Consider the following 23,889-nt stretch of genomic DNA (forward strand, 5'->3'; position numbering starts at 1 on the left):
TTTCATTTATGACAGAGAAATTAAATACTTCAATGACATTCACATGTTGAAGAAATTTGCCATAACTAAACCAGATCTCCAGGATATTCTCAGACCTATCGTCCATAAAGACCTCCATAAAGACCACAAAAGTAATCCCACCCAGAAAATTTTGATCAAATTCCAACTTCCACAGTCACAAAAGGATTAAAAATGTCCACTAGACTCTCGAAAGGCTTATCAGTATTCTCAATTAATGTCATTGGTTTAAATTGTCCTCTAAAGCGGCACAGGTTGGCTGACTGGATACAAAAACTCAAGCCAGATAATCTCCTGCATACAAGAATCTCATCTTACATTAAAAGACAAATACAGACTTAACGTGAAGGGATGGTCATCTATACTCCAGGCAAATGGAAAGCAGGCGTTGCAATCCTATTCGCAGATGCAATAGGTTTTAAACCAACTGAAATAAGGAAGGTTAAGGATGGACACTTCATATTTGTTAAAGATAATACTCAATATGATGATATTTCAATTATTAATATTTATGCACCCAACCAGAACACACCTCAATTTATAAGAGAAACTCTAACAGACCTGAGCAACTTGATTTCTTCCGGTTCCATAGTAGTTGGAGATTTTAACACCCCTTTAGTAGTGCTGGATAGATCCTCCAAAAAGAAGCTAAGCAAAGAAATTGTAGATTTAAACTTAACCATTCAACGTCTGGACTTAACAGACATCTACAGAACATTTCATCCTAACAAAACTGAATACACATTCTTCTCACTGGGACCTGATAAACTAAAAAGCTTCTGCACAGCCAAGAACATAGTAAGTAAAGCAAGCAGACAGCCCTCAGAATGGGAGAAAATATTTGCAGGTTATACCTCTGATAAAGGTCTAATAACCAGAATTGACAGAGAACTCAAACGTATTAGTAAGAAAAGAACACATGATCCCATCTCAGGGTGGGCAAAGGACTTGAAGAGAAACTTCTCTAAAGAAACAGACGCATGATCTACAAACACATGAAAAAAGCTCATGATCCTTAATCAGAGAAATGCAAATCAAAACTACTTTGAGACATCACCTAACCCCAGTAAGAGTAGCCCACATAACAAAATCCCCAAACTAGAGATGTTGGCGTGGATGTGGAGAAAAGAGCACACTTCTACACTGCTGGTGGGAATGCACACTAATACGTTCCTTCTGGAAGGATGTTTGGAGAATACTTAGAGACCTATAAATAGACCTGCCATTCCATCCTATAATTCCTTTACTAGGTTTATACCCAGAAGACCAAAAATCACAATATAACAAAGACATCTGTACCAGAATGTTTATTGCAGCCCAATTCATAATTGCTAAGTCATGGAAGAAGCCCAAGTGCCCATCGACCCACGAATGGACTAGCAAATTGTGGTATATGTATACCATGGAATATTATACAGCCTTAAAGAAAGATGGAGACTTTACCTCTTTCATGTTTACATGGATGGAGCTGGAACATATTCTTCTTAGCAAAGTATCTAAGGAATGGAAGAAAAAGTATCCAATGTACTCAGCCCTACTATGAAGCTAATTTATAGCTTTCACATGAAGGCTATAACCCAACTATAGCAAAGACTATGGGGGAAGGGGAAGGGAGGGGGGAGGTTAGAGTGGAGGGAGGGTAATAGGTGGGGCCACATCTACCGTGCATCTTAGAATGGGTACAGGCGAAACTTACTAAAGGCAGAATACAAATGTCTACATACAATGACTAAGAAAATGCCATGAAGGCTATGTTGAACAGTTTGATGAGAATATTTCAGATTGTATATGAAACCAGCACATTGTACCCTTTGATTGCACTAATGTACACAGCTATGATTTAACAATAAAAAAAAATTGCCTTTCTCCATTGATGCTACTTTCAAAGAATTTGTCGAATATTCTTTTAAATTTTGGTATAAAGCTTTAAGTTCCTGTCTAAGCACACTCATTTTTCCTTTTTTTTTTTTTTTTTAAGAGTCTAACTCTGTTTCCCTGGGTAGAGTGCTGTGGTGTCACAGCTCACAGCAACCTCAAATTCTTAGGCTTAAGTGATTCTCTTGCCTCTGTCTGCTAAGTAGTTGGGACTACAGGCACCTGCAACAATGCCCAGCTAGTTTTTGGTTGTAGTTGTTTTTGTTTGGCAGACCCTGGCCAGGTTCAAACCCACCAGCCCTAGTGTATGTGGCCAGCGTTCTAGCTGCTGAGGTACAGGCGCCAAGCCAATACTTTTTTTTTTTACATACTTTATGTTTTAATTTAAAAAGACATTTTATATATTTAGGTTTCATACATTTTGAAAGGGCAGCACTTGACTTGCAGAGATTTCACAGACCACCAAGGCTTGTACAAAAGGTCTTTATTGGCGAGGGAGGGATGCTGCAGAGCAGCGCCAAGGAGGAGAGAGAGAGAGAGAGGACACACACACACACACTCACACACACACACAAAGGTACCTTTATATAGCTTCAGTTAGGAAAAATGGTGAGGGGATGGTAGAATAGCCAATAAGGAGTTACTGCTCTGGAGGGAAGAGCTGTTAGGGGCAGGCGGTAAGTTTGAAATTTTCAACTGGTAATTGGGGTAAGTTTTGGACTGGGAGATAAGGAGATATCTAGTAGGCCCCTCCCTGTTGTTCAGAAGGCAACTCCCTGTGTTTGGAAAGGAGCTGTAACTAAGAGTGAGACAGCTAGTCTTGGTCTGTTGAAAGCAGGAAGGGGCTTTTCTGGGGCAATTACCTAACACATTTCATACATTCATTTTATGTATTTAGGTTTACTACACTTGATATTTGCCAAAAGGCTGAGAAGCAATTATACTTTAGTATGATTCTATTATGATTTATAATTCTCAGCCTTGATTGCACATTACAATTGCCAGGAAAACTTTTAAAATAATGACAGTGGCCAAGCCTTAACTCAGGTGAATTATGTAAGAATTTACTGGGCTGCACCTGTAACTCAGTGGGTGGGGCGCGGGCCACATATACTGACTGGTGGGTTCAAACTCAACCCAGGCCAGCCAAACAGCAATGACAAGTGCAACAAAAAAATAGCTGGATGTTGTGGTGGGCGCCTGTGGTCCCAGCTATCTTGGGAGGCTGAGGCAAGAGAATTGCTTAAGCCCAAGAGTTTGAGGTTGCTGTGAGCTGTGACACCAAAGCACTCTACTGAGGGTGACATAGTGAGACTGTCTCAAAAAAAATAATAATAATAAAAGAATTTACTTTTAATAAATATCAATGCCCAAGTGTTGATTTTTTTAGAAGTTCCTAGATTATTTTAATATGCAACTAGGGTTCAAAATATTTGGCATTTAGTACTGGATCAATGTAAGGATTATATACATAGTTTATCCTATGTACTTTATAAATAAAGTACCTGTAATTTTAAGGTGGTAGTAGGTACAATAGTAGCCATACTTACAGTTACAATAAAAGTATTGTGATCAGATTCATTACAAAAATGCCCCACAGGTTGAATAGGATGAAACTATGCCACACACAGAGAATAGAAGTTTCTGTCTTACTGTTTTATAGGACAGAGAATTTAGGAATCAAGCAGAGTGCATGAAGAAAAGGATTATTTGGGACTTGGAAAGTCGCTGCTACCTTGATCCTCCTGCAGTGGTCAGGTAGGGAGAGGAAGAGAATATGTCTAACCAACAAAGGCTGTGATGGGAAGAAATACTACTTTTGCTAATTTTATTTATATTTGAATAAAAGTGATTTGAGACTTTTTCTTACACCTATCTATATCAGACATTTTGATCATCCATTACAACAGTGGCACTAAGCTGGGCGTGGTGGCTTTTACCTATAATCCCAAATCCCAGGAGGATCTCTTGAGACCAGAAGTTTGAGACCACCCTGGGCAATATAGCAGACCCCCAACTCAAAACAAACAAACAAAAAACACGGGCAGCTGGTGATGGTGACTTAACAAAGGTGAATGCTTATTTCTCTCTTATATGAAAGAAGTTTAGAACTGGTTACATAGTGTCATCAGTCATCGAACAGGCTGTCTTTCTTTAGGAATTCTCCTTTCTTGATATGTGCTTTCTATCTGCAATGTTGTCTCATGATTCAAAGATAGCTGCCAAAGCTCCCACCTGCACAAATTCCTGGCAGAAATGTGGAAGAGCAGAGTGGTTATGGATAAAAAAAAAAAAAAGACACATGCTAGCTGTCTTAGCCCCTCTTACAGAACCTTCCTGGAAATGAAGAACCTTTCCTGCCCCTGTGTACCTATATTGTCTGTGGGTTTGCCTGAGAATTCCTTCTTAAATAGAGTCTGGGTTTTGCAGCCCTTTTAGTTCTTCTTCTTTTTTTTTTTTTTTTTAGAGACAGTCTCACTTTATTGCCCTTGGTAGAGTGTTAATGACGTCACAGCTCACAGCAACCTCCAACTCCTGGGCTTAGGCAATTCTCTTGCCTCAGCCTCCCGAGTAGCTGGGACTACAGGCGCCCCCTACAACACCTGGCTACTTTTTGTTGCAGTTTGGCTGGGGCCAAGTTTGAACCTGCCACCCTCCATATATGGGGCTGGTGCCCTACCCACTGAGCCACAGGCGCCGCCCAGCCCTCTCAGTTCTAATTCACTGTTACACATACTATGTTGGAAACCTGTTGATGTGGTGGCAAATTATTGGGGAAGAGGTGTTCAATAATCCTGTGATTAAATTTCAGTATTTTATTAGGTTTGAATCCTTGAACTTTGAGTTTCAGAAGTATTTCATAGTCTTTTTTTCTTCCCCTTATGTGTGACAAGAAGGCTAGATAGGGCTAAAGTTGTCTAATTGCTATTCCCTCAGATTAGATAAGGTTCTGGGTAAGGTAGTTTCCTTTAAAGGTCAGGACTTTGATATTGTCAACAAACCTATACATTTGTAAAGGAGAGCTTTCTTTCTTTCTTTTTTTTTTTTGAGACAGAGCCTCAAGCTGTTGCCCTGGGTAGAGTGCAGTGGCATCACAGCTCACAGCAACCTCCAACTCCTGGGCTCAAGCGATTCTCCTGCCTCCGCCTCCCAAGTAGCTGGGACTACAGGCACCCACCACAACACATGGCTATTTTTTGTTGCAGCCATCATTGTTGTTTGGTGGGCCCAGGCTGTATTTGAACTCCCCAGCTCAGGTGTATGTGGCTGGTGCCTTAGCCGCTTGAGCCACAGGAGAGCTTTATTTCTTTTAAAGGTTGACAGAGAACTCTATTTCTTACAAAGGGTTGTAGCCTTCAGGGTGGCTGGCCTGTAAGGTGGCCAGCCTATAGGCTAGGAAGCACAGCTTCTCACAGAGACCAAAAGCATGTAGTTCAAAGAAGAAAGGGTAAAACAGGAATTTATGCTGAATGGGATAGTTAAGTATATATATCTAACAGGTTATAGGAGGACCTATGAATATTCATGAAGGGAAACCAAATGCAAGCATAGTAATCAAACATGCATGTTTCCTACATCCCTGTTCACTTTGGGGTGCAGAATTAATATTTATTTTATTTTATTTTATTTTTTTGAGACAGAGCCTCAAGCTGTTATCTTGGGTAGAGTGCTGTGGCATCACATCTCACAGCAACCTCCAACTCCTGGGCTCAAGCGATTCTCCTGCCTCCGCCTCCCAAGTAGCTAGGACTACAGGCACCGGCCACAATGCCTGGCTATTTTTTTTTTTTTTTGGTTGCAGCCATCATTGTTGTTTGGCGGCTCAGGCTGGATTCGAACCCGCCAGCTCAGGTGTATGTGGCTGGCGCCTTAGCCGCTTGAGCCACAGGCGCCGAGCCCAGAATTAATATTTAAATATTTAAACTTAGGCTGTGTACATCAAAAGGTGTACACAGAGGTACCCTACGCTCAGCCTCTGAGGACCATCCAGAACCAGTCCATGTTTGATGGACACTTATCGGGAAGGAGTACTGGCCAGTTGTGTTAAAACTGCAAAAAAGGGAGGGGAGTCTGGCTGCAGTGTCAGGTGGTTGATTAAAATCTGTGGTAGAACAAGTCTTTCGATGGGGCTGGTTTCTGTTTAACTCTTAGGAAAGAAAGTCTAATGGCAGTTATCAACAGGCGGATATAATAAGGTGTCCAAACTCTAATCCTATCATGGCTGAGAACTTAGTTTCCTTCTTTCTTTTTTTCCCCCACAGACAAGGTTTTCCTCAAACTAGAGTCTAGTGGCACCAAAAAATAGTGCAACCAAAAAATAGCTGGGTGTTGTGGCGGGTGCCTGTAGTTCACAATGCTTAGCTCACCACAAATTCTTGGGTTTAAGTAATCCTCCTACCTCGGCCTCCCAAGTACCTGGGACTCCAGGCTTGTACTACCCATGTACGGTAATTTTTTTTTTTTTTGGAGAGACAGCATCTCACTACATTGCCCAGGTTGGTCTCAAACTCCTGGCCTCAAGCCATCTTCCCACCTCTGCCTCCCAAAGAGCTAATATTACAGGCATGAGCCATTGTATCCAGCCAGAACTCAAGTTTTTAAGGTTTCTCTGGTGTCCTCTTGGCCAGTAGAGGATCCATTTAGTCAGGTGAAGGGTTTAGGATTTTAGTTTTATTTCATAGTATAGGAAACCCTCTGAATATATTTTAAAATTATTATATTTTATAATAATTTTATTTATATATAAATTTCCCTGAAGGGATATTTCTTCTATCTTCAACATGAGAACCTGGTGGGGCACCTGGATTTAAAATTTCTGAAAGTGTGGGGACATCTAAGACTGGGCACTCTGGAGGTTTTATTTATTTATTTATTTATTTTTTTGTCTCTTTTGGCCGGGGCTGGGTTTGAACCCACCACCTCTGGCATATGGGACCGGCGCCCTACTCCTTGAGCCACAGGTGCCACCCTACTCTGGAGGTTTTAACTCTCTGTTAGACCACACTCAGCCTCCAGCAGTTCATCAGTGTTACCATTAAAGTATTTCTACCAGTTACTGGCTTGAGTGGCTTCTGCTATTTTAAGCCGATTGCAGTTGTGATCCTCTGTATTTGCCTATCTTTCTAAATTTCAAGTTGGCAGTTTGCCCTATAATCTCAATTCTATGATGACGCTAAGAAATGTTGATTTTTTATTTGACCAGCTTTTTTCTTATGAGAACAGGAGAGACTAAGCTGTGCCAGATTTGAAACTGGAACTCCAACTCTATTTTCTCAGTAGAAATAAACATATTTTATACCATTTGCAAACTTGATTATTTCTTTAGAATAAATCATTAGAAGTAGAATTTTTATGATCAAAGATTATGGACTTATTTATTTATTTATTTTGAGACAGAGTCTCACTTTGTCACATGCAGCAGAGTACCATGGTGTCACAGCTCACAGCAACCTCAAACTCTTGGGCTCAACTGGTCCTCTTGCCCCAGCCTCCCAAGTAGCTGGGACACAGATACCCTCCACAATGCCCAGCTATTTTTAGAGATGGAATCTCGCTCTTACTCAGGCTGGTCTCAAGTGAGCTCAAGTGATCCACCTACCTTGGCCTCCCGGAGTGCTAGGATTGCAGGCGTTAGCCACTGTGCCCAGCCTCTATTCTGGACATTTTTAAGGCTTTTGATTCATGTTGCTAACTTGCCCTAAAAAATGTGTAATTTTCTTCTGCTAGCCGTCAAGTAGGGTTATTTTTGTAATTTTTTTTTTTTTTGAGACAGAGCCTCAAGCTGTCACCCTGGGTAGAGTGCAGTGGCATCACAGCTCACAGCAACCTCCAACTCCTGGGCTCAAGAGATTCTCCTGCCTCTGCCTCCCAAGTAGCTGGGACTATAGGTGCCCGCCACAACACCCGACTATTTTTTGGTTGCAGCAGTCATTGTTCTTTGACAGACCCTGGCTGGATTTGAACCCGCCAGCTCAGGTGTATGTGGCTGGCGCCTTAGCCGCTTGAGCCACAGGCGCCAAGCCTATTTTTGGAATTTTGTAGATTTTGGAGGTTAAAAAAACCACCAGCCTAATAAAAAAAAGATATATGTGTACACACACACATATATAAAGAATATTTGCCTTTAACATAAATTATACTGACCCCAATTTTGCATATCATGTTAATGGGCTGATTTTTAATTTGCAGTTTTCAGAAGCGAATTGCTGATTGCCGGCTTTGGCCTGTGGAGATCACAAGAGTTCCTGTGGCTACTGCACCCAAAGGGAAAGGTGGAAAATTTGATAAGGTAAATATGTTCATTCAAAAATATTTATGTATGAAATGCAGGATCAGACCCCACCTGTTACGCCGCTTCTAGTTCTGATACCAAAGGAACATGTGAATTGATATTGCTGTTATTTCTAATGTGACCAAATCATCCTGATTTAACCTAATCCTTTTTTGTTTTAGCGTTGAATGTCTCATGTCCCAAGAAACACCACTGTGCTGGGATAATCAGGATTATTTGCCACCTTAGCACCCTATTATTCACTAAAAAAATTTTCAGGCTTTATTCCAAGATATTCTCTTATTCTTTAGCTCTTAATTATAGTTTTACCATAGGCAAAACCATGTGAAATAACCATGTATGTACATCAAAAGTGGTCAAATATTGGCAATATAGTTCAACCTGACACTTTTTTTTTTTTTTTTTGAGGCAGAATCTTAAGCTGTCACCCTGGGTAGAGTACCATGGTGTCACAGCTCACAGCAACCTCAGACTCTTGGGCTTAAGTGATTCTCTTGCCTCAGCCTCCCGAGCAGCTGGGACTACAGGCACCCACCACAATGCCCAGCTATTTTTTGTTGTTGTTGCAGTTCGGCCGGGGCTGGGTTTGAACCCGCCACCCTCGGTCTATGGGACCGGTGTCCTATTCACTGAGTCACAGGTGCCACCCCACATAAGTGATTCTCTTGCCTCAGCCTCCCAAGTAGCTAGGACTATAGGCACCTGCCACAATGCCTGGCTATTTTTTGTTGTAGTTATCTTTGTTGTTTAGCTAGCTGGGCTGGGTTTGAACCCACCAGCCTCCGTGTACATGGCTGGCGCCTCAACCACTGTGCTACGGACACCAAGCCCTGACACATTTTTCTAAATTTCTTTTAGACTTAGCTATTTTAAATGTTTTTGTCTGCTAATTAGTATAATAGGGTTCATAAACATATTACATTCTGAAATGACACAGCTTTCATGAGCCTTGACCATGTCCTCTCTTGTTTTACTCGTGCACGTCTGGGCTTATCTGCTTGTTTAAAAACTCCCTGAGGGGTAAAGGTTGTATGGTAGACTGCTTCATGTCTTCCATGGTACCTACCAAGAATGATGCCTGACAGATAGCAGATAAAAACTTAATTGATTTTTAAAATTGTTTTTTTTTGCCTAGTAAAAATGCTACCACCATGTGACCATTTTTCTCTTTGTAGTATATTGTATGTATTGGCTAACTTTCCTTAGATTTCTAAACCACATAATGTTATCACATGAACATAGGACTTTTTTTTTTTTTTTAAGAGACATAGTCTCAGTTTGTCACCCTCAGTAGAGGGCCTTGGCATCACAGCTCACAGCAACCTCCAGCTCTTGGGCTTAGGCGATTCTCTTGCCTCAGCCTCCTGAGTAGCTGGGACTACAGGTGCCCGCCACAACACCCAACTATTTTTTTGTTACAGTTTGGCCGGGGCTGAGTTTGAACTCGCCAGCCTCGGTGCTTGTGGCTGGCTCAGTAACCACTGTGCTACAGGTATCATGCTGAACATAGGACTTTTAAGCTAGTTTCTAATTATTCTTATTGTAGGTGAAATAAAAGAGATTATTTTTAAGCTTGGTATTAAATGTGTTTTTGTTCACTAAATTTATTTTTCTCTATAAAAATTTTCTATGACAAAACCATGCAAGCATTAAAAGTAATGTTAAGATATGTTTATTACCATGTTCTTCATCATTGCAGTGAAAATTTAGATGAGATCCAGCATAGCAAATACATGATAGCAGACTGTCATTCATCTTCCTTCATCTATTGCCCATATTGCTAATCAGTCAAAGCATTCTTTCTTCTGTATCCAGATAAATATACAGAATCTTTCTCAATGAAGCATGCTAAAACATCTCCACCAATTGATGATAATTTAGGCATAAGTTAAAGCCTATTTTTTATCATTGGTCTAGATAATTTGTAAGGCCCCTCTAACTCATAGGAGTCTGCAAACTAGTGTTAAAAAGCCTCAATGTCTGATTTATTTAAGTTTTTTTTTTTTTATAAAGCTTCATTTCTCCTAAGAAACAACATGGTCAAAGAGACTTTTTGTTGAATGTGTATATTATAAATTAATTTGAGTGTGTATAGCCCTAGCTACTGCCTTTACTATTCGCTTAATACTGTTTATGTGCATTTTCTCAGTGATCACAGTATTAGTAAACTATTTTGAAGAGAAAGAAACTGAGGCCCAAAGTCACATGACTTATTACTTAGAGTTAGTTTCTAAAACTTGTCTTTGAACTGCTGAGTCAGAGCTCTACGCCTTATGATACAGTACTTTTGGGCACTAACTACTCTCTGGTTTTATTCCTTTAGACTGAGGATGAAGGTCAGCTTTCATTTCATGGTGTGGCTTATGTTAATATGGTCCCACTGCTATATCCAGGTGTGAACAGAATTCGAGGAGCTTTTCATGTTTACCCTTACCTAGACAGTACAGTCCATGAAAAGGTAAGAAAAAATTGCACAAAAGATACCATCATAATTTATCCTTTATATATGTATATGCTTATATCTTTAGCATACACATCTTGGCTATTGATATTTAGAACCAGTTGGTATTATATGTAGTATATAGCTTCCTATCATTGTACCATTGGACTTTAGAAACTTTAGGATAATGAAAAGCCAAAAACTGGAAACAACCTAATTCACCATCAGCAGGTGAACAGAAAAATGATTCTGTACAATGGGATACTCTCTGGCAATAAGAAGGAATGAACTAATAACATCTGTAGCAACATGGATGAATTTCACATCTATTATGTTAAATGAAAGAAGACAGGCTTGGCGTCCGTAGCTCAGTGGTTAGGGCACCGGCCACATACACCAAGGCTGATCCGAACTTGGCCCAGGCCTGCTAAACAGCAATGATAGCTACAACAAAAACAAAAAAAAATCCAGGTGTTGTGGCAGGTGCCTGTAGTCCCAGCTACTTGGGAGGCTGAGGCAAGAAAATCACTTAAGGCCAAGAGTTTGAGGTTACTGTGAGCCATGATGCCATGGTACTCTACCAAGGGCGACATAGTGAGACTGTCTCCAAAAAAAAAAAAAAGAAGAAGTCAGACAAAATAGAATAGGTGCTAAATGATTCCATTTATATGCAGTTCTAGGAAAATAATAATCTATATAGACAGAAAACAGAATAATGAATGCATACGGACAGGGAGGGAGGGATAGATTATAAAGGACTGAGAAGAAAATATTTGATATGATTAAAATGATTGTTATCATGATTGTGATGGTTTTGTAGGAGTATATATATGTCGAAATTGGTGCAATGATATATTTTAAGTATGCATGGCTTACTGTCAATTTCATCATGTTGCTTCCCAGGAGAAAGTGAGGATTTGTAAAACACAACAGTAAAAAAAAAAAAGCTACTGGGGAGCTGAGGCAAGAGAATCGCCTAACCCCAAGACCTAGAGGTTGCTGTGAGCTGTGATGCTACAGCACTCTACTGAGGGCAACAAAACAGTGTTATGTCATTATTATTAGGACAGCTGTTTTTCAAGAATAGATTCATGAGGGTGGTGCCTGTGGCTCAAGGAGTAGGGCACCAGCCCCATATAATAGAGGTGGTGGGTTCAAACCCAGCCCTGGCCAAAAACTGCAAAAAAAAAAAAAAAAGAATAGATTCGTGAAAGATGAAACTATTTCTATAACAGTAGCCTTTGAACCAGAAATCATACTTATAGAGACTTAGTCTTAAGGAAATTACTTAATAGGATAAAACCCCCTATACTCATGAAAACTTTTTGGAATTTATAATAGCAAAAACTAAAAATAAGATTAAATGTATAATAAATAATAGTAGAGAAAGGCTTAGTAAATTATGGTAAATAAAAATGATGGAATAAGCCAGGTGTGGTGGTTCATGTCTGCAATCCTAACACTGTGGGAGGCTGAGGCTGGAAGATTGCTTGAGCAGGAGTTCAAGAGCAGCTTGAGCAATAGTGAGACCCTGTCTCTACAAAAAACATAGAAAAATTAGCCCGGTATTGTGGCATGTGCTTGTACTCCCAGCTAGTTTAGGGAGGCTGAGGCGGGAGGATCACTTGAGCCTAGGTCTTTGAAGTTGTGAGTTAGGCTGATACCACTGTACTCTAGTGTGGGCAACAGAGTGAGAATGTCTCAAAAAAAAAAAAAAAGGAATATGCCACTATCAAAAAGAATAATTATTAAAATTCTCTTAATATTAAACAAGAAAGAGAATGAGAAAGTGTTTACATATAGCATAGATCAAAATGAATTTCAAATGTATTTATTAAAATAAGTTAAATATGAAGACTATAAAAATAGACATGGTTGGTTCAGCACTGTGGACCACACCTGTAATTCTAACACTTTGGGAGGCCAAGGCAGATGTATTGCTTGAGGTCACAGGTTTGAGATCAGCCTGAGCCAGAGCAAGACCCAGTCTTTAAAAATAGCTAGGCATTATAGCGGGCACCTATAGTCTTAGCTACTTGGGAGGCTGAGGCAAGAGAATTGCTTGAGTCCGAGATGTTTGAGGTTGCTGTAAGATATGATGCCACGGCGTTCAACCCCAGGACAAACAGAGTGAGACTCTGTCTCAAAAAATGTTAAAATAAATAAAAAATAAATAAAAGCTAAGGAGTTTGAGGCATACTTACCCAAGGCTGTTCCACATTCCCACCCCACCTTCAGGTCAATTAGTGTAGTGATTCTTCTAAAGCAAGATGGGCAATGAGGACCAGGAACTTTGCTGCCATAGTCAGAGAAGGCTGTCTTCAATTTGGAGCAGTGGTTCAAAAACCTATGCCCAGCAATATTGTCAGTTGAAATGGCAATCTTTGTAGAGGGAAAACCAATATACTTGTAATGAGAGTCCTAAAAGAGACGATAGAAAGATACAGGAAGAAGTAATGTCTGAAAACATCTCATATTTTATGAAAACATTAATCTACAGATTCAAAAACTTCAGAAAAATCCCAGGTAGGATAAGCACACAGAGACCCATAATATACACATTATAGTCATATAGTTGAAAGAGAAAGACAAAGAGAAAACTGTGAATGCAAAAAGAGAAAATCAGTTTACCAATTACAGGAGACAGTCAGTATGGCTAACAGCTGACTGAAACAATGGAAACCAGAGGCAGTGGAATAATTAATACAAAGTTCTGAATGAAAAAAAAAGTCTGCCAAGCAAAAAGCTGATGTTTTTATCTAAAACAATGGAAGCCAGAGGCAGTGGAATAATTAAGGCAAAGTTCTGAATGAAAAAAAAATCTACTAAGCAAAAACAAAAGGAAAATAAAGACATCCTCAGATCAACAAATGCTGAAAGGATTTGCTACTAAGAACCCTGCCTTATAGTCCTTCAGTTCAAAAGGAAATGACACCAATTGCTAAATTGAATCCATAAGAAGAAATGAAAAACAATAGAAACATTTAAATATAAGTCAACATAAAAGAGTTTAGAAATACATTTTTCTTGTTTTTTCTTCTTTTAAAGACATAATTGAATAAAGTATTAATGGCATTATTGTGTTTATAACATATATAGATTTAAGTTATATAATAATACTGTAAAGGAAGGGAGGTAGGATGGAGATACAGTAAAGCAAAGTTTCTACATTTTACCAGAATTAAGTTAGTATTATTGTGAAATAGATTGTGATTAGTTAGAATGCACACTGCAATCCCTAAAGCAACTACTAAGAAAATTGTGTATATGCATATGTGTATATACATATCTATGTATATGTGTATATATATCAACAAAGGAAGTAAATGAGACATCACATTTATTTATTTAACATAAAAAAAAGATGGCTAAAAGAGGAATAGGGGGACAAAAAGACAGAAGACATATAGAAAACAAATACCATAGAAAACATAAATCTAAGTATTTCAACAATAATATTATATGTGGGGCAGCGCCCGTAGCTCAGTGGGTAGGATGCCGGCCACATACACCCAGGTTGGCAGGTTCAAACCCAGCGTAGGCCAGCTAATTAACAATGACAACTGCAACAAAAAAATAGGCAGGCGTAATGGTGATGCCTATAATCCCAGCTACTCAGGAAGCTAAAGCAAAAGAATTGCTTAAGCCCAAGAGTTTGAGGTAGCTGTGAGCTGTGACACCATAGCACTCTACTGAGGGCAACAAGTAAGACTTTGTCTCAAACAAACAACAAAAAAAACTTGTTACATGTGAGCAGTCTAAACATACAAATGAAAGTTTAGAGATTATGAAACTAGATTTAAAAAATCAGGATTCAAATATAGGCTGGGCAAGGTGGCTCAAGCCTATAATCTCAGTGCTTTGAGAGTCTGAGGCGGAGGATCACTTGAGGTCAGGAGTTCAAGACCAGACTGGGCAACATAGTGAGACCCTGTCTCTAAAAAAAAAAGTTCCAATTTAGTATTGAGTACATGTGAGGCTTGTTTTTCTGTTTTTGCAATACTTCACTTAGGAGAATAGTCTCCAATTCTATCCAGGTTGTTACCAAAGTTGCTAGATCTTCATATTTTTATGTCTGAATAATATTCTATGATATACATATTCACACTTTATTAATGTGTTGAAGGGCACTTGGGTTGTTTCCACATCTTTGCAATTGTGAATTGTGCTGCTACAAATATTCGAATACAAGCGTCTCTATGATAAAATGTCTTTTTTTCCTTTGAGTAAATACCTAACAGTGGGATCAAATGGTAAGCCTATTTTAAGGTCTTTGAAGACGTTCCATACTACTTTCCCTAGAGGCTGTACTAGACTGTGGTCCCACCAACAATGTATAAGTGTTCCTTTCTCTGCATTCATACTAGCATCTGTTGCTTTGGGACTTTATGACATGACCCATTCTCACTAGGGTAAGGTGATATCTCAATGTGGTGTTGATCTGCATTTCCCTGATGATTAGGATCAGGGAAATGTTCATGAGGTGAACATTTTTTCATGTTTATTGGCCATTCATTAGTCTTATCTTTGTAAGAAGCATTTCTATTCATGTCTCTTGCCCAATTTTTAATGGAGTTGCTTTATCTTTTCTTGTTGATTTGCTTGAGTTCTTTGTACATTCTGGTTATCAGTCCTTTGTTGGATATGTAGCATGTAAATATCTTCTCCCATTCTGTAGGTTATCTATTTGCTCAGTTGATTATGTCCTTGGCTATGCAAAAACTTTTAAATTTGATCAGGTCCCATTTATTTATTTTTGTTGTTGGTGTGATTGCCATTGGGATCGTCTTCATAAATTCTTTCCCTAAGTCAATATCTTTATTTTCTTCACACTTTCTTCTAGGATTTTTATAGTGTCATGACTTAAATTTAAATCATTTATCCATTGTGAATTAATTTTTGTGAGTAATGAGAGGTTGAGTCCTGTTTTAGTCTCTGACATGTGACTATCCACTTCTCCCAGTACTATTTATTAAATAGGGATTCTTTTTCCCAGTGTATGCTATTTTTTTATTTGCTTTGCAAGAATCAGATGGCAATATGAGGATGTTTTCATCTTTAGATTCTGTGTTCTGTTCCATAAGTCTATGTTTCTATTTTTATGCTAATGCCATGCTGTTTTGATCATCATAGCCTTGTAGTATAGGCTAAAGTCTGGTAAAATGATGCCTCCAGATTTGTTTTTATTTTTCAGGATTGCATTGGGGTCTTTTCTGATTCCATACAAAGCACAGAACCATTTTTTTTTTATGACCTACAAAATATGACATTGGTATTTTAATGGGGATTGCATTGAATTTGTAAATCACTTTGGATAGTATAGACATCTAGAAGCTCATATGGAAGCAAAACTCAATGCAATTCAATTTGGGAGGAGGGGGAAAGAGGATGGGTAAATTCCTGCCCTGTGGGTACATTGCATGAGTATATAGCATACTTTCTGGGTGAAGGACACACCTATAATTATGGCTTTACCCAAAATGTTATGTACCCTCATAATAATCTGAAATTTAAAAAAGAGGTAGGTGTGGTTCTGTGTACGTGTATCATTGGGAGGCTAAGACAGGGAGAACACTTGAGCACGGGAGTTTGAGGCTGCAGTGAGGTATGATTGTACCACTGTACTCCAACCTGGGCAACAGAGTGAGACCCTGTCTCTAAATAATCAATAAATAAAAAGTTCAAATATACTGACATAGACACATCTTAGAGTAAAAGACACAAATAGGATTTCCCAGCCTCTAGAACTGTGAGAAATAAATTTCTGTTGTTTATAAGTTAAAAAGGAGAAAAAAGAGATACAAATAGATTAAAGTAGAAAGATAGAAAAGATGTTTTCTATACAGAACTAAGTGACTGCATTAATATCAGATAAAATAGACTTTAAGACAAGAAATACATAGTACAGAAGACAGTGGCATGTCATGATTAACGTGTCAGTCTATCAGGAAGATAGAGCAATTATAAATGTATAAACACCTAACAGTGCGATAACCTCAGAATACTTGAAACAAAACCCAACAGAATTGGAAGGAGAAATTAATAATTGACCATAATATTTAGAAATTTCAATATTCTGCTCTCAATACTTGATAGGACAACTATATAGAAAATCTGTGAAACATGTAAAGTTGTCATACAACTACCAAATCATTCCTAGGAAACTACGCAAGAGAAAACCTGCATTCACACAAAGACATGTATGTGAATGTTTATAACAGCACTATGTATAATAGCAAAAAACTAATAACAATGTAAATGTCTGCATTGGATAAATGAAATGTAACATATGTATGCAAGGGAATATTATTTAGCAATGAATGAACTACTAATGATGTAATATCCTAAAACTTTGAATTGTGTACCTTAATGGGTAAATTGCATGGAATATGAATTATATCTCAATAAAGCTGTTTTGTTAAAAGGAATGAACCACTGATACATATTACAACATGGATGAACCTCAAAAACATGGTACATGAAAGAAGGCAGACACTAAAGACTACATGTTTTTCAATGCTACTTATATGAAATAATCTTATTATATGACATTTCCCAGAGATGTAAACTTTTTTAAATTTTAACATCTTCGAATCTGTGAAATACAGTAATTATGGTAGAGGTGGTAAGATTGTGAGTAGTTTTAGTCTTTATAATTTTTCTTTAATGTTGTTGGATTATCTTTTAACAGCTCTATAGAGGTATAATTAATATAAACTGCACATTTAAAGTGTACAATTAAAGTTTTGATATACAACTGTGAAACTGTCACTACTGTCACTAGTTGAGATAATGCTTATCCCCCAAAGTTTTCTCATGCCCTTTGTTATCCCTCCCCTCCTACCTCTGTCCACTTCTCCCCTTGAATTCCCCGAGCTTTTTTGTCTGACTTTTTTCATTCAGCATAGTTACTTTTTTTCTTTTCTTAAAATTTTTTTTAATATATGGAACACTTCATGAATTTTCGTGTCATCCTTGTGCAGGGGCCATGCTAATCTTCTCTGTATCATTCTAATTTTAATATATGTTGCTGCCTGCTGAAGCAGGCACCATTCAATATAATTTCTTTTGAGAGTCATTCATGTCCTTTAATTAAAAAATTGTAAGATTTCTTTCCAGTCATTTATCTTCTGTTTGAACTTTTCTATACAAAAGTTTTACTTTGAACTTTAAGTGTACCTTATTCTTCCTGCTATAACTGATAGGTTTGTAGCAATAGGACAAATTTCTTGGATATAAATTAATTATATCACTTGAAGTTAATTTGAAATTATGTGTCAGAAATTAAAAGTATTCTGATGACAAGAGGTATGACACACCAGAATCAAGCCAGGTTGTACCATACAAATAAAGTCTTCTCTAAATATAAATAATAGAAGGCCAGGAGTGGCTCACGCCTGTAATCTTAGCACTCTGGAAGGCCAAGGTGGATGGACTGCTTGAGCTCAGGAGTTCAAGACCAGCCAGACCAGCCTGAGCTAGAGCGAGACCCATCTCTAAAAGTAGCTGGTGGGCTCCTGTAGTCCCAGCTACTTGGGAAGCTAAGGCAACAGAATTGCTTGAGCCTAAGAGTTTGAGGTTGAGATATGACACCACAGCATGCTACTGAGGGTGACACAGTGAGACTGTGTCTCAAAAATAAATAAATAACTAAGTGATAAAAAATATGGATTTCTTTCAATTGTGTCTCATTTGCTTGTGATTCATTGCATTCTTTTGTTTCTTTTCAGACCAAGTGTTCAGTTAGCTTATTCCGGGACATTGGCCATCATTTGATTCAAAATAATAAAGTAGGAGGAATTAATTCTCCACTTTCCAAACAAGTTGCTCCTAAGAATCTGAAAGAAGATAAAACAGTAAAAGAAAAGGATATAGATGGAAGGCTTAGACCTGGGGATATGGTAGGTTGTAGAGAAGGTAATGGTTTTGCCTATTTTATTACCTTCCAGAAGCTTGTACTGATTTCTAATTTGGTAAATTATATTAATATACAAGCAGTTTGCATTTGATATAGTATAATTATCATTGTTCCTTCCATTATGAAGATCATGTAAGAATTCAACTTTGAGTTATGTTCATTTTCTTTCAGCAAGCACCTAGTATAAAATCTCAAAGTTCAGATACACCTTTGGAAGGCGAGCCCCCTGTAAGCAACAATCCAGAAGGACAGGTAACTATGCATAAAGTTTTGGAAAATTAAGTTTAATTTCATCAGACCTTTATTGAGCAAGGCAGTTAGAGTGACAAATGTTCAGGGCAGGATATAAGTTACCACCTGTATTTGGTCATGACTAGTTTCTGACTTTGTGCAAATTTCTTTGTCTTGTGAAAACTCTATAAAATGAATTGGTATCAGGTTAACTTTAAGGTCCTTCCCAGCATTAATTTTTTTTTTTTTTTTTTTGTGACAGAGCCTCAAGCTGTCAGCCTGGGTAGAGTGCTGTGGCATCACAGCTCACAGAAACCTCTAACTCCTGGGCTCAAGTGATTCTCCTGCCTCCGCCTCCCAAGTAGCTGGGACTACAGGTGCCTGCCACAACGCCCGGCTATTTTTTGGTTGCAGCTGTCATTGTTGTTTGGCAGGCCCGGGCTGGATTTGAATCCCCCTTGAGCCACAGGCACCGAGCCCCAGCATTAAAATTTTATGTCTTTTGTTAATTCTACTATGTTAAGCCCTATGACTGATGCAAAGATGCACCAACCACAGCATTTGTTCATCTCTCCTCTGGACACTCAATAGGAGAAACAGTATCTAACCTAAGTAGTGAAAGATGAAGAGAACTTTTCACCAGATGACAATGAAGGGAGAGGCAGTTCAGGGCCATGGAACAGCTTTAGTCAAGGCACATAGAGAATTTGCAAGAGCAGAATTTAGGGTACATCTGTTAATTCAGTGTGTGGTATATAGAAGAATGAAAAGAAAGAAGAGATTCTAGAAAGAGGTGAGGCAGAGTCTTGTTAAAAAACTTGGGTTTTGGCTTGGTGCCTGTAGCACAGTGGTTACGGCTCCGGCCACATATATCCAGGCTGGTGGGTTTGAACCCAGCCCCAGCCAACTGGACAAGAATGACAGCTGCAACAAAAAAAATAGCTAGGCATTGTGGCATGCACCTGTAGTCCTAGCTACTTGGGAAGCTAAGACAAGAGAATCTCTTGAGCCCAAGAGTTTGAGGTTGCTATGAGCTGTGATGCCACAGCACTCTACCCAGGGTGACATAGTGAGACTCTGTCTCAAAAAACAAAAACAAACAAAAAAACTTGGGCTTGGCTGGGTATGGTGCCTCAATCTTGTAATCCTGGCACTCTAGGAGGCCCAGGCAGTTGGATTGCTTGAGCTCAGGAGGTCAAGACTAGCCTGAGCAAGAGTGAGACCCTGTCTCTACTAAAAATAGAAAAAACTAGCTTGGTGTCATGGCAAGCACCTGTTGTCTCAGCTACTCAGGAGTATGAGACAAGAGGATCTATTGAGCCCCAGAATTTGAGGTTGCTGTAAGCTATGATACTACAGCACTCTACCCAGAGGAGGGAGGGAGACTGTCTCAAAAAAAAAAAAAAGCTTGATCTTTATTCTATAGCTGTTGAGGAACTTTTGAGCCTCTTTTTGGAGACTCACATCTAAGGTTTTAAATTATGAATAGGATCTTATGTGTGCTTCAGGCCAGAATTCTTGCAAGAGTGTGAAAAGAGACTGAAGGCACGATAAGGCTACAGGTTTTTCTTGTTATACAGATGAGTATTGATGACAGTTTGATTTGGTGCAGGGGTAAAGAAAGCCAAAAACATGCAGAAGCAAGGTGTTTGGAATTGGGAAAATTTGGGTGTATGATAAACAAAACTTAGAGATAACTTACTTTTTGGAAGGACAACAACCCCATTAACAGAAAAGCCAGAAGAGAGGTTGAAATAGGGAAAATGATAAAGTCAATTTGGATATATTGTATTTTAGATGCTGGCAAAAATCTGAGTAGTATTGTCCAGCAATTGAAGTTGGTAGATGGTGGTGAGGAGTGAGAATGAAAAAAGGTAGTGGACAGAATATTTTTGCAGGATCCATGAGAGAGGGTTGCTGAAAGAAAGAGGGAATTCACTTAAAACAGTTTTAAGGAAAGTGTTTTGAACAAGTTAAACAGGGCTTCAGCTGAGGTAGAAGTTTCCAAAAATAAAACTGAAAACCCTTTACTCCAAGAGATAACCACTGTTGCAATATTTATGTTCAGTTATTTTTCTGTATTATTTTTTATACAGTTGAGATCATACCATATGTATAGTTGTCTCTGCAGTTTTTTCACTTTATATTGTGAGCATTATCTTATATTACTTAATTTTTTTCATAAATGTCTTTTTTTCTGGAAATAATGGGGAAAAATGTCTTCATAGCAATATGTAGAAGCAGGAACATACCTTGTACTGGAGATTCAGCTGGACAAAGCCTTGGTTCCAAAACGAATGCCAGAGGAGCTAGCCAAAAGGTGCGTAGCAATGCTTCTCACACCTGTTTCGCACAATTTGGGCACAGACAGTCCCTGAATTACAAACACAACTCACCCTTATGAACGGAGGCTGTTTCAGCAAGTTCTTGAGTTACAAACATTCAACTGACATGTGGCTCACGCTTACAAATGGAGACTATTATAAGGGTAAGAGGTAAATGTACCTCTTCCAACTTAAGAACAAACCTACAGAAACTGTCTCATTGGTAACCTGGGGATAAAACCCATTATAATCCTGTATAACTAAGAGGAAGTCAGTTTGACTCCACAATTGTAATTTTCCGTGGGCAGCAATTTTCTGGTTTTTTTCAAGATAAAGATTTTTATTGTTGTTACTGTATCTCCTTACTACAAAAGTATTGTATGCTTATTACAAAAAATTTTAGAAAATGAAGATAAGCAAGAAGGTATATAAAAACATCCAGATTTCTACTCACCTAGTCAGAACCACTTTTAATATCTAGGTGTTACCCTTCTGAGGTTATTTTTTATTTTTTTATTTTTTTTGAGACAGAGTCTCAAGCTGTCAGCCTGGGTAGAGTGCTGTGGTGTCACCACTCACAGCAACTTCAGTCTCGGGCTGAAGTGATTCTCTTGCCTCAGCCTCCCGAGTAGCTGGAACCTCAGGCACCCACCACAATGCCCGGCTATTTTTTTTTTTTTTTTTTTGCATTTGTCACTGTTGTTTTAGCAGGCCTGGGCCAGGTTTGAACCCACCAGCCCCCTATGTATGTGGCCGGCACCCTACCCCCTGAGCTACAGGCGCCACCATTTCTGAGGTTATTTTAAAGCCCCTGCATTACACATACACACATAAATATACACACATGTCACAAATAAATACATACATATATATATAATTTTTAAAAACTACTTCTATTGTACCATAGTGTTTTGCTGGCACATTACTACAAGGTTCTGCATTTTACCTAAGTTGTTCAATTTGTTAGCATTTAATTGTTCATAGTATTCTCTCATAATTGTTTTTGTCCCTATAAAATCAGTAGTTAAGTCTCCACTTTGATTTTTTATTTTAATAAATTGAGTCTTCTTTTTCTCTTAGTCATTCTTGCCGAACGTTTCTCAAAGTTGATCTTCTTAAAGAGCCAACTTTTTTATTTTGTTGATTTTCTCTATTGTTTTTCTATCTCTATTTTATTTGCTTCTACTCTAATCTTCATTATTTCTTCTGCTGCCTTTGGGCATAATTTTCTTTTTCTAGTCCCTTAAGATATACAGTTAGGTTATTTATTTGAAAGCTTTTTTCTTCTTATATGTATGTATTTAAAACTAAATTTTCCTCTTAGTGCTGTTTTCCTGGTAACTCATAAACTTTTGATATGTTGTTTTTTTGTTTTCATTTATTTCAAGAATTGTTTTTTCAAAAATTTCCTTTGCAATTTATTCTTTGACCCATTGGTTATTTGAGTGTGTTGTTTAATTTCTACGTATTTGTAAATTTACCAGTTTTCTGTCTGTCCTATTCCTGTTCATAATTTCTCTTTTGTTTTATCCTTTAGAAAAAAAAATTTTTTTTGGCAGTTTTTTTTTTTCTTTTTGGCCGGGGCTGGGTTTGAACCTGCTATGGGGATGTGGGGCCAGCGCCCTACTCCTTAAGCCACAGGTGCTGTCCCCCATTCATAATTTCTTTATTTTTTTCCCTGTTCATAATTTCTAATTTTATTCCATTGTGATCAAAAAAGATGCTTTATATGATTTCAGTCTTTTTAAATTTAATGATATTTGGGTTTTAGCCTGACAGATGGTCTATCCTGCAGAATGTTCTATGTGCACTTGAAAAGAATGTGTATTCTGTTTTGGGTGGAGAGTTCTGCATATGTCTATTGTTATCTAATTGGTTTATAGTATTGTTCAAGTTCTTTATTTCTTTATTATTGTTTTATCCCTTATTGAAAGTAGGGCCTCTTTTATTGTAGGACTGTTGATTTGTCCCCTCGATTCTGTCAATTTTTGCTTCATAAATTTTGGGGCTCTGTTGTATATGTTTATAAATGTTATATTTTATTGCTTTTATCAATACTTAGCATCCCTTTTGTCTCTTTTAACTTCTTTTGATTTAAAGTTTATTTTATCTGACAATAATATAGCTACCCCAGTGGCTTGATTGCTGTTGGCATGGAATATCTGATTTTATCCTTCTAATTTTGACCTCTTTGTATCCTTCTATCTAAAAGGGGAGTGTCTTACAGACAGCAGATAGATGGATTCTGTGTAGTTTGTAAAAATCTAATCTGTCAATCTCTATCTTTTAATAAGAAAATGTAATCCATTTACTTTAATGTAATAAATAATAAAGAGGGATTTATTTCTGCCATTTATTCATTTGTTGTCTGCATGTCATATATTTTTTTAACTTACGTTTTATTATTTTAGAGACAGGATCTTGTTCTGACACGTAGGCTGGAGACAGTGTTGTGATTATAGTGCACTTGTAACCTCAAACTCCTGGGCTCATATGACCCTTGTGCCTTAGCCTCCCAAGTAGCAAGGACTACAGGCACACATCAACATGCTCATCTAATTTTAAAATTTTTGTACAGATGGGGTCTCATTCTGTTGCCCAAGCTGGTCTTGAACTCTTGGACTCCAGCAGTCCTCCCACTTCAGTCTCACAAAGTGCTAGGATTACATGAGCCACATGCCCAACCTTGTCCTTTACTTTTGACAATTTGACTATAATATAGTGTGAATCTTCTTGAATTTTTTTTGTGTGGAGTTTGTAAGGCTTGTTTGATGTATACATTTATACCTTT

The 23,889-nt window shown here is 38.1% G+C and overlaps 1 protein-coding gene and 1 non-coding gene across 2 annotated transcripts in view; one reads left to right on the plus strand and one right to left on the minus strand.

Annotated features, from left to right (window-relative positions):
* The window catches only part of CFAP70 (cilia and flagella associated protein 70), a 116,977-nt gene that overhangs the window by 45,692 nt on the left and 47,396 nt on the right, over positions 1-23,889 (plus strand). Inside the window, exons 8-13 of the mRNA XM_053586138.1 lie at positions 3,557-3,651; positions 8,083-8,182; positions 10,509-10,643; positions 18,356-18,526; positions 18,715-18,795; positions 21,003-21,094. Of these exons, the coding sequence (XP_053442113.1) occupies positions 3,557-3,651; positions 8,083-8,182; positions 10,509-10,643; positions 18,356-18,526; positions 18,715-18,795; positions 21,003-21,094 (674 nt within the window). The remainder of the gene's footprint in view (positions 1-3,556; positions 3,652-8,082; positions 8,183-10,508; positions 10,644-18,355; positions 18,527-18,714; positions 18,796-21,002; positions 21,095-23,889) is intronic.
* Positions 17,564-17,669, minus strand: LOC128582730 (U6 spliceosomal RNA). The gene has a single exon (XR_008379176.1). It is a non-coding gene; the product is annotated as a U6 spliceosomal RNA (small nuclear RNA).

Source organism: Nycticebus coucang, chromosome 3 (genome assembly GCF_027406575.1).
Source record: "Nycticebus coucang isolate mNycCou1 chromosome 3, mNycCou1.pri, whole genome shotgun sequence".
NCBI classification, from domain to species: Eukaryota; Metazoa; Chordata; class Mammalia; order Primates; family Lorisidae; genus Nycticebus; species Nycticebus coucang.